At 47.6% G+C, this 10,650-nt stretch overlaps 1 protein-coding gene across 1 annotated transcript in view; it reads left to right on the forward strand.

The window, feature by feature from the left end:
- The window catches only part of CORO2A (coronin 2A), a 61,239-nt gene extending 50,813 nt beyond the window's left edge, over positions 1-10,426 (forward strand). The window contains exons 7-12 of the mRNA XM_076362609.1: positions 1,666-1,770; positions 2,117-2,213; positions 4,055-4,167; positions 5,295-5,385; positions 5,684-5,955; positions 7,364-10,426. Of these exons, the coding sequence (XP_076218724.1) occupies positions 1,666-1,770; positions 2,117-2,213; positions 4,055-4,167; positions 5,295-5,385; positions 5,684-5,955; positions 7,364-7,495 (810 nt within the window). The 3' untranslated portion in view covers positions 7,496-10,426. The remainder of the gene's footprint in view (positions 1-1,665; positions 1,771-2,116; positions 2,214-4,054; positions 4,168-5,294; positions 5,386-5,683; positions 5,956-7,363) is intronic.
- Positions 10,427-10,650: the final 224 nt, after the last annotated feature.

Raw genomic sequence — 10,650 nt, forward strand, 5'->3', positions numbered from 1 at the left:
CTTTTCCACCTACCAAATACCCAAGAATTGGTTTATAACAGCAATTCAGAAGTGATCTGTCAAATTCTTAATGGGTGACAGGTATTACTGCTATGACACTGTTAACTGAGTATGAGTTTCTGAAGAAGCTCGCAAAGCTTTCAGCATAGAAATCCACCAGAACAAAGACAATGCTGTGCCCACTACAGGAAGAAATAATTCAAAGGACCTTTGGGTGGTCACTGTAGCTCTGACTTAAAAGCAGCTCTTACTGGCAAATTGTTACTGTTACTGGAAAGAGAAATGAGCTCTAGACACAGCCTACTCAGGTGAATCCCTCAATGGAGAAAAAGATGTGGGGTGTTTTTGATTTCTGATTATTCCTGACAGTAGAGTATTAAGGTAGCACTTATTGGTCACTTCCAAGACATGATGTCCTAACAAGATGGCTGCTAGCCTTACGAAACCCTGCTCTCCTCTACCCCTCTCATATACAGTGAGATGCTGCTACTTTGTCAGCATCTCACTTTGTCCCTCGGTGTCAACCACCTTGCAGCACAATCTTCTGCCTCTTTATTGTGCTGTCATCCTTTGTACCAGACAAAGCTGCTAGACCAGGTCTATGATTTGCCATTTGGCTATGTTTGGACATGGCTTCTTTGCATATGTGAGAGGCAAAGAACTGTGATGCTGTCTGAAGGCTTTCCACAAAATTGAGCAGTGCTCAGGTACACCATGGGTCTCGCATCAGGGTTTCACTGCCTTCAGAGCTGCTGGAGGAGCTGGCCACACTTAGTTTGAGAACACAGCAGGAAGGCCTGTGCGGTCAGGTATGTGCAGCCTCCTTAGGGACAAGCATTGGGACAGGACCTGCCCAGCAGGCATCTTTCTGAGGTCACATCCACCCATGTCTTCATCATATCTAAATGGAAGCTCTGGCTTTCTGGAGCCTGCACCTGGGCAGTTTTGCAGGACAATGTATTAACCCTATGCTAAATACATATTTATGTGACAGTAGCCACAATGGCAGCCATGGGATGCCATACTCTGCCCCGTTGGTCCTCCCGACATTGCTCCCTTCAGCAGTGCAGGGATAGCTTTATATAACACATGCCAGCCTTGTGTATAGAGTGGTGTGCTATGTCCTCCGACATGGCTTACCTGCAAAATGCTGATGGGAGCTTTTGCCCTTGCAATGGGCACCTTCCCACCGTGCAGTGTGGAGACTGCTCGGCTGATGTAGACTGTTCTTGTGGTGGGTGGTGCACTACTGTGGAGGTATTGCCTTGACTAGAGGTAGTGAGGGAATATGAGTAATTCAGTGTGCGATGCAGACATGCCCCAAAGGCCCCTCCATCTCATTGAGTCTGGTGGCCCACTTAAGGCAGGCAGTGTTTCTTATCGTATCTACCTGTCATCAGATGCCTGAAATGTTCTAGTGGTAGGAACTGATGTCCTGACGTGCTGCACTCAGTCAAGAGCCAGGGACAGAGCACCCATTTCCCACCCACAGAGCTTTGAAGAAGTCTGTGCATGGCCCTCTGCTCAGGGCAGCTGGCCATGACCTAGGATCATTATAGAGCTGCGCTCACATGTTGCTGCCAGGTGGGGTTCAGGTAAGGTGTCCCTGACTTGAGGTGACTGACAGGTGATCACAGCTGTCTGTTTTTCTTGTGTCCTGCCCAGAATGACCTTTCTGTGCCTTTGCTGGAGGAGGATCTGGATGGCTCTTCAGGACTCTTGTTTCCCTTCTACGACTCAGACACGCACATGCTTTATGTTGTGGGAAAGGTAAGTGCTTTCCACATCAGCAAATGCTGGCCTGTCCAATTCTTCTCCCGGCCTGTGTTGCGTCTGGCTGAAGTCAAAGATGCTCCTGAAGCACATTAACCTAAGGATATATGTTGATGGGATGGGCCCTGAGGGCGCTGCAGCATCAGGTCACATTTTCCACTGCAGACGTACCACGTTTACTGTGGGGAGGTACACTGCAGAGACCTAACCTTCCCACAAAGGAATTCGTGGGTAAATATTTGGTTCATTCTTGACCCTGCATGGCTTCTGGGGCCAGGCATTCTTCTCAGATCCTCATGCTGAACAGCAGAGCCTGGCTTACGTTCATTTTCTTTGCCTTTAGGGTGATGGAAATATACGGTACTATGAGATAAGCCCTGAGAAACCATACCTGAACTACCTGATGGAATATCGTTCTCATTTACCACAGAAGGGAATTGGTGAGTGGCAGCGTATGTCTAACATTACAAGAAGATGGTGGCTTCTTTGGTTTAGAGGCTGTCAGAGTCCAGACTATCCAAAATACCATTTAGAAAAGAGACTAATCTGACTGGGTCAGACTCCAGTCTCCACCCAGGTTTACAGGTGCACAACAGTCAGCTTGGCCCAGCTCACCTATATATCACAGGTGGTATTACAGGGTCACAGCTTGGAGGGGTCCCTTGTGACCAGCAGACCACGGGCCGGGCAGCTTTACCAGTCACTGCTGCATCGCCTCTCACATACCTGGTCAAGGTGGAAGGGAGAATAGTCTGGATTTAAAGGTGGAGGATAGTCCTTGCCCTTTGTGAATCTGCTCCAAGATTTTTGACATTGAATTCTGTTGACATTGTTTCCACTCTGGATTTCTCTGGTAATGGGTGCTCCACATCTTAATGCCTTCACTCTTATCGCTTGCCTACCTTATCCTGTACTGGCATTTCCCATTTAGAGATAGACCTGCTGTGATTCGGTCACCTCTCCTCCACTGGAGACCCTTGCTTATTAACCTGTCCACATACTATCCACTGTTTAACTCATTCAAGCCACAGAATTTGGCTTTAAGCCCTCAGATGCTATTGATAGCCCTTTCTTGAACCCCCTCCAGTCTATCCTGTAAGCCATATTCCCCTATAGACTGATATGTTTTTAGGACCACTTGCCACCCCTCCACACTACCTGTGGACACTCCCATTCTTCCAGGACATTGGTACAGATATTTAGCAGCACTAGATTTTGTGCCTGCAGGTCTCCTTTAAAAAACCTGTTATTGAAAAGGAATAAATTACTTAAAACTTAACTGGAAGATCTCTCCATTATTCAGCTTTTATAATCCTTCCAACGTACATCATCCTGATTTTAATGTCATAGTCTCTTTAAAAAACATTCCATGAAAAGGAAGTGTACAAGTGTTTTTAAAAGGCCTGAGTGAATCAAATCTACTTCCCTAACCTGATCTGTTCTGCTTGTCAAAAATGCTGCTAAGGTTATTGCATAATAGCTTCTTTCCCAATATTGCCAAAATAAAATACAATGTAGAGGAGCGGACTTTAGATTCACATTTAGATGAATGCATAATGTAAGGAGCAACAGTCCTTCACGTAGAATCTACTGTTTAATGAAGTCATTTGGTTTTAGTAGAGAACAAAGGTTCTGTAGGACACCATGAAGCAAGGTGTCCCAGGAGAGGCAATCTCTTTTGTTAAGGAAATTGACATGGTTGTAGGCTTTGGACTGTACAAGCTCATGGGAGAGAAATCCACTGAGGTTACCAGGTACTTAGAGACCTTGTGTGGCTTAGCCAGTCCCTGAAACACAAATGGTGCTGTCTGACAGAGTAGATGTTCACACCCTTCTCATACTCCATTCTGCTTTGGGACAGTTTTGGGGGGCGGTGGTGGGCTGGCAGGGCTTTCAGCCTGACCCATGTAGCTATTCTGGTGTTGTTTAGGTGACCTGAAATCCCTTCCTGCTGATCCTGATAGTCAAATTCTGTGGCATCACCTGCCAGTTCTGCTCAGTCCTGGTAACTCTATTTGCAGCTCATGAGAATGAATAAGGAACAGGAGGCTTAGCATGAGAACCACAGACCCTGTGTGTAACTCCATGGCCTGACAGAAAAAAAATATTTAGTCTTGTCATTTGTGCCACTGAGCCAGTTTTGGGTGCAGATTTCAGACCATGCTGCTGTGGAGCTGATGCTGTGACTTCTTTTGTTGTTTGGTGACCCTTTTACAATGGTGGATGACATTAACTTTCCTAGGGAGATTTATACCCCGTTTCTTTCATGCTATCCCACCAGGAATGATGCCAAAGAGAGGCCTTGAAGTGTCAGCTTGTGAGATTTTCCGTTTCTACAAACTGATCCCAACTAAAAGCCTGATTGAGCCCATCTCCATGATTGTGCCTCGACGGGTAAGTTAACGTCAGGTCATGTTCATGTCTGGGACAAAATATCAGTGAAAAACAGGGCAGTGCCTCCTCTCTGTGACTTTGGGGGGCAGGAGAGTAGGTAAAACAAGGGATTTTCTCTCTCCTGGTATGGGGGACAAAGCTGGTCAGTTTGTGGGGCAGCCTGGCCAACAAACCCTGGCTAGGTAATTCAAGAGTTAGGTCTCCATGTAATGGCCAACTTTCTAAGACATGCTCTGCTTGGGTGCAACAAGGGGCCTCTCTGACTGTCAGGTCAACTAGCTCGCTGTAAACTTCCTCAGCTGGTGGCATCTGTTTGACATAATGACAAAAGAGAGAGAGGGGTTGGGGGTGATGTTGAGTGACATGAAAATCTCCTTGTGGAAGGAAGAAGAATCATCCTGGGAAAAAGGGAACGAAGGGTTCCCAGCTCTCTACCCAGTGGGTGCAGGTGTGTTACAGGCAGTTGTTCTGCAGCATGTAAGACATGACCCATTGCACTGAGAGTGATGTAGAAGTAAGTCTTGGAGCTGGTGTGGCTAGAGAATGACCCAAGTCATGAATCTGTAGCTAGCCAAGGTAGCTCCCATGTGGCCGTGTGAGCAAAGGTACATCAGAAATGTCAGCACTGTGCCCTGTACTTCCAGAAACATTGGAAGGTATGAGTGCCTTGAATTCAGAGAGGCAGCAGAGCTAATGCTCATTGCAACTACCAATCAGGCATGTTCCTCCAACATTATCTCCTTGGCCAATTTCTCTCAGCTGATGATCGGCTGATGATTTGTGACTTGTGTCCATCCTTCGTATCCACTTCTTCATCCTCAGGAACACTGAGCTTATGAGAGTTGGGTTAGCCTATGTCACCAACCTCCCCCAGTCTGTTGTCTGGATTTGTAAAGTCCTTACTGGCAGGAATTAAAATAGGCCTTCAGATGCAGTTCTTCTGAGTTGGGGTGAGGAGGAGAGAGGCTTAGGGCAGGTGAGAAGATTTTATGTCCATGCCGGTGAGTGTTCATGACACTCCCTGTGCTGAGGTGGAACAAACTTCTTTTCTCCACAACAATCCGGTATGGTCCCTCTAAGCCAAAACCTCACTGACATAGTGACTCTGGACTTTTGTTTGCTTGCAGTCGGAGTCATACCAGGAAGACATCTACCCCTTGACCACAGGAGCCCAGCCAGCGCTGACAGCACAAGAGTGGCTGAACGGAGTTAACAAAGGTCAGCACATGGAGAGCTCCCCAGCCCTTCAGCTCCCAAGGGCTTGGGTAAGCTGCCGCTGGCTCTCTGGCCTGTTAACTGCCAGAGAAAGAGGAAGGGAGGAAAACAAGAGACATAACAAATATGGCTGTAAGCTAAAATAATTTGGTGGCTAAAATATTAACCGCTGTGAACTCTGGAAGCTGCTCCAGTCAAGTGCCTCCATGTTTATCCCTACAGGTTGTTTGAATGAATTGCTTACAGCTGATTTCTGAGTGTGGTTTGTAAGTGCTAACCCATCACTTGCCTCCCTCCCTAGGGCCTCTCTTGGTATCCTTGAGACCAGGCTCTGGAGCTGTGAATTCCTTACCACAGTTTCTTGAGCCAGAGCCACTCATGAAAACTACTGACCTGAGCCAGCACCAGGGTCGGGGAGGAAGGATGCCACTGGAGGACATGCAGAAGCCAAGTGAGATAGAAGACAGCAGAAAACAGCTGAAAGTGGAGGAGAAATTGCCGAAAAATGAGCAAATGTGCCTCTCCAATGGCTTTGACATATTTGAGTGTCCACCACCAAAAACTGAAAATGAGGTGTGAATGTCTGGGGTGAAGGGTTGGGGCTGTGGGGGGAAGCCCAGAGTCAGCTGGCAAAAGGATGCTGTTCACAAGGTGACAGAATCTGGGGAGGGTTTATTTTGCAGAGCTGGGCCAGTGTGAGCTCTTCGTTCTTTGTGGGGGAAGAAGCTCTGCATGCCCTGGCTGCCACATGGGAAGCAGAAATGTGGCCCAGCAGCACTCCAGCTGAGGGGCTCTGGAAAGGAGGGAGCGATCAGTATTCCCATGTCTTAGGCATTCTTGTGGCACAGGCCTGCCTGGTGGTTGGCTGGGGACAAGGAGGTCCTTGTGACCTCCAGGTTCTGGAGAAGAGAAGGGGGTTTATGCAGTGTAACCCTTCTATGAGAGCTGCACTCAGAGAGCCCGGTGAGGCAGCAGGGATGCCTGTGGAAGGAGTGGGTGTAGCCTGCTCCGTTGGCCCATGGCACATCCATGTAGTTTTAAGTGCCTAACCATATTGTGGACCCTGACATGGGAAAGGGGCTGGCTCTGTCCCTGCCTTGGCAGCTCACTGCTGGGGGACAACTTGGCAGTGCAGTGCTATTGAGGCTGGCTGCTGGTTGCAGCCTGCTCCTGGGAATGGCTCCAGGAAAGGTCCTGGCAGCTCCATGATCTGTCTTCAGCCATGGCCAACCCCCTCCCTGTATAGTAACCAAAGCTTGTACAGTGGTAGAGCTCTGTGGTGATTTGCAACCACCCCATCATTGGCAACTCGGGAACATTTTCGAGTACATGCAGCTTGTTTACTTTTAGGAACCCTGGAAGGATTTCCTTCCCGTAGCTGTGCTCATGTCCCCTTTTCAGCTCTGCAAGATTTTAGCATGTGCAGCTTGATGGGGCAGGAATTTCCACAGCTGAATTTCCCTGTGGTGTGAAAAAGGATATTCTTCTGCATGTTTCAGAGCTGGCGCCCCAAGGTTACAGAAGCAGCTCTTGCAGAGCTGGGTGTTCTGCTGTGTGCACAGTGAAAGGCCATGCTAGTCCCAACTGGAGAGGACGGAGCATGATCAACAGGAAAAAAGAAGAGAAGTAAAAGGACTTGCCCAAGGTCAGAGTAGGAGATGTAGCAGATCCAGGAGTTTAGACTCCAAATACTCTGTGTCTAGGCTCTCTTTGAGTGATCAGTGGTATGAAAGTTATTTTTTCTGATCTTTTCCATTGAATTAAGCAGATGTAGCATTACTAAATGGTGCTGAGAAACACCCGCACTCATAGCCCAGGCTAGTGGACAGCAGGAGCACTGCTGATGTTCAGTCTGTAGGTTGAAGGCCTCCTCCTTAGATGCTGTTTCTCTCAGAAGTGATGTGACAGGACTGGTGGCATTTGACAGGTTAAGTCTGCGTTTTTGTAGTGTAAAGGAAGTGAAATGTGACTTTTCTTACAGCTTTTGCAGATGTTTTACCGGCAACAGGAAGAAATCCGTAGACTACGTGAGCTGGTAAACCAGAGAGATATCCAAATTAAACAGCTGGAGCTGGAGCTCAGAAACCTCTGCACGGACACAGGCAGTTACTGAGGGCGCTGGCCTGCAGCTCTTTGCACCCCTGGCAACTGGAGCAGACTCCAGTTCCTGTGGATAACTCCTCCTAGGGCTTTTGCTGGGGGAAAAACTGATGCTTCAGGCAGCATGGACTTCCTTAGCTTGTGGTGGTCACATTTCCCTAATCATCACCAGACAGTTACTGATGGACTTGCTGCGCTTCTTCAGGCTCCCCTTGCTTGCCTGCTCACTGATGTCAGAAGCTCATGCATTAATGCTAGTAAGAGACTTTGGAAAATCTTGCTCTTCTGGTCCTGGAGAAGCCACCTGTTAAGCTCTAGGAACAACCTGTTTTGCTGCCCCTCCACATGACATGAGGATGGGAGACTGGAGGCAGCTGCCAGCTTCTTTCCCACCCCTGGACCCAGCAGCACTGCTCCTGTGGCTGCTGTCCTCCTGCCCCAGGAGACCACTCTGCAGCTGAGCTTCAGAGGCACCTCTAGCTCCAAAGTGATCCTCATGCACCCCTCTCGCCTCGGCCCTGCAGCTGGGTGGCTAGGCAAAGCTGTGGCTGCCCTGACCTCGTGCTGGGGATAGTCCCGCTCCGAGCGGGAGGCTGCACTGGGGCTGCCAAGGGCCAGCACTTTTGTGATAGGTAAAGGAGAGTTGGTGTTTGGAGGTCCTACTTTAAAGGGGCAGTGGTGTGGGCTGGTTCTCACCAGGGAAGCTGCAGGTGCAGAAGTCTGGGTTCTTTGAGTCAGTGGCCTTCTTTCCCTCCTGCCAAAGACCAGTTGCAGTCAACTGGGGGCCGTGGTCTTGCAGTGCTCATCAGACAAATGAGGACAACATTTAAAGCTGCACAGTGTTGGCAGCAGGGGGTTTGCCAAAAGGGATTAAAAGGATGAGGAGGGAGTTGGACCCCCAACCCACTGCAGACCTTTCAGCAATGGTGCTAGAAGTGTGATGTCAACCACAGGAGGATCATAGGACCGTGGCCGGTCATGAACAGCCCTCCCTTGCTGGTGTATTACTTGTCCTCGTGCTCACAGCTGCTGCTTCCTTAGCTCCCAGGTGCCAGCGCCTTGTCCCATGCCTGCAGCCACCTACAGCTGCAGGCTCCCTCTTCCCAGCTGTGTTGCCCAGCCCCCTGCATCCTCCAGGGCTGCCCTCTCTCCCCAAGCCCCACAGCCACACTCATCTGTGCCCTTCAGCACCAGCTCTCTAGCTCGCTCCCTTCCCCAGCCCTTGACTTAAGGCAAGAGCAGCTGCAGGATGCAGGTTCCCATCCTTGGTTTCAGGGCTGGCACCTGTGACCGGTTTTACGTAGTCTGCCCACAATGTGCAGGGTTGGGCCAGCAGCAGCACCAAAGAAGTGCACAGACCTGCCTGCCTCGGTGCCTGGGGGGTCTCCTCTCATTTGTTCCTGTGGTGTGGGGCAAGAGAGCACACTGTCAGTTGCCCTGGGGTCTGAGCACAGCAGCAGCGCCGGAGGGGGGATGTTTTTTCTTGCCCCCAAGCAGAGCAAGCAACCACTGTTTAACCTGTACTGTGCACCTCTGTTGTGACACATGTAGGAATGATACTATGCCCTGCTAGTTCCCTGAAGCCTAATGATTCCCAAAAGTCTAAAATAAATAAATAAATCTATCTCCACAGTCAGAAATTCCCCAAAACAGGACTCCTTAGCAAGGGGACTAAAGGCTTACACTGCCTGTGCTCATGTGAAATGCCCCTCTGGTTATCCCTGAAAGCAGTAGCCAGCAGGGAGCTCATGGGCACTAAATACTCTTGTATGAGAATCACACAAAGACTTCGGCATCCCTTTTTCTCTGCTGCAAAGACTTCACCCAGCTTTCAAAAATATTTCATTCATTTCTGAATAGCAACAACAGATGTGGGTGCTAAAAAGTCACAAATATTGTTGTTTCTGCAGCATGAGAGAGAGGGGGTAGTTGTTCATGTTCTTCAGGAAGAGTCCTTTAGCATCAGTCACTTATTTAACACTACTCTTTTTGTAAAAAATAATATATTAATAACAAAGTTGTTGAAACAAACTTCAGCTGATTTCAGATCTTTTAGAATGGATTTTCGTGTACCCTGGGAACACTGCAGTATGCAGTTACATGCAAAAGCAGCTCACCCCAGATACAGAGCTTTAATCCAAACACATTGAATCTTACACCAGAAGTGGTCAGGCTTTCTCACCAAAGAGAAAAGCTACGTAAGAAATCGAGAAGCTCACAGTTTTTCAGCCATGTCAAACAGGCCTGACAGCTTCAAACTTCAAAGCCATTTTCACAGAGGGTGACCCCAGGGATATGACACTCTGGTTTTCAAGCTATCATTGTCAGAAGGGAGAGCACTTGACACAGCTCAGCAGTCCAGGGGATACAACACTTTCCTTGTCACCATATATGTTTTATTTCCTGGATTTTTTTGCTTATTTTTCATACAGAATAAATTATTTAAATTATTTCCAAGTTAAAGTAGTTTTTCCAGGGGATTTTTAAATCCTCTTGAGGACTGTTTCTTTGTTGTCCTATGACTGGCTAGCATAGAAGATGGTTGGCCACCATGGTTCTCATCTTAGGGTTTGTGTTGATTTCAGCATTTCTGGAAAAGAAGTTGCTTTCATTTAGGTTTTGCTGGCAACATTTGATAAGGCAAGACTATTTAATCAAAACTTCTTTTTTAGACAATATGCCCATGAAAGCGTAGACTGTGAAATGTATTTCAATTTGGAGCTTAAATGCAACCATAAATCTTTCACACAGAGAAAAAAAGTGGAGGAAATGGAGTTATGCATTAATGAACTGTGCCTAAATAGACTTAAGTGATCATTTTAACAGTTTCTAAAACTCCTAACAGCTTTGTAAAAAACTGTAAAACATGGGGATAAAAACCAAATTCGTGCAATGAAAAGCAAATGTAACTGAATAATAAATATTTAGAGTTTTACTTTTTGATACATGCAAGGTTGTTGGTTTCTTATTATCATTGTATTGTTGAAGTGACTAAAACTTAAGCTGAATCAAAGGTCAGAAAGGAGTATCACCTGCTGTCTCTTTTACTTGCATGAAGTTGTGGCCTTGCATTAGTAGGCAGGTTGTACAGACCTATGCACATTGGCCTGTCTTCTTACATCTTTCCCATCTGTCCTTGATGCTACAAAGGGGTGGCCATTTCAAACC

The sequence above is a fragment of the Aptenodytes patagonicus genome, chromosome Z (assembly GCF_965638725.1).
Source record: "Aptenodytes patagonicus chromosome Z, bAptPat1.pri.cur, whole genome shotgun sequence".
NCBI lineage: Eukaryota > Metazoa > Chordata > Aves > Sphenisciformes > Spheniscidae > Aptenodytes > Aptenodytes patagonicus.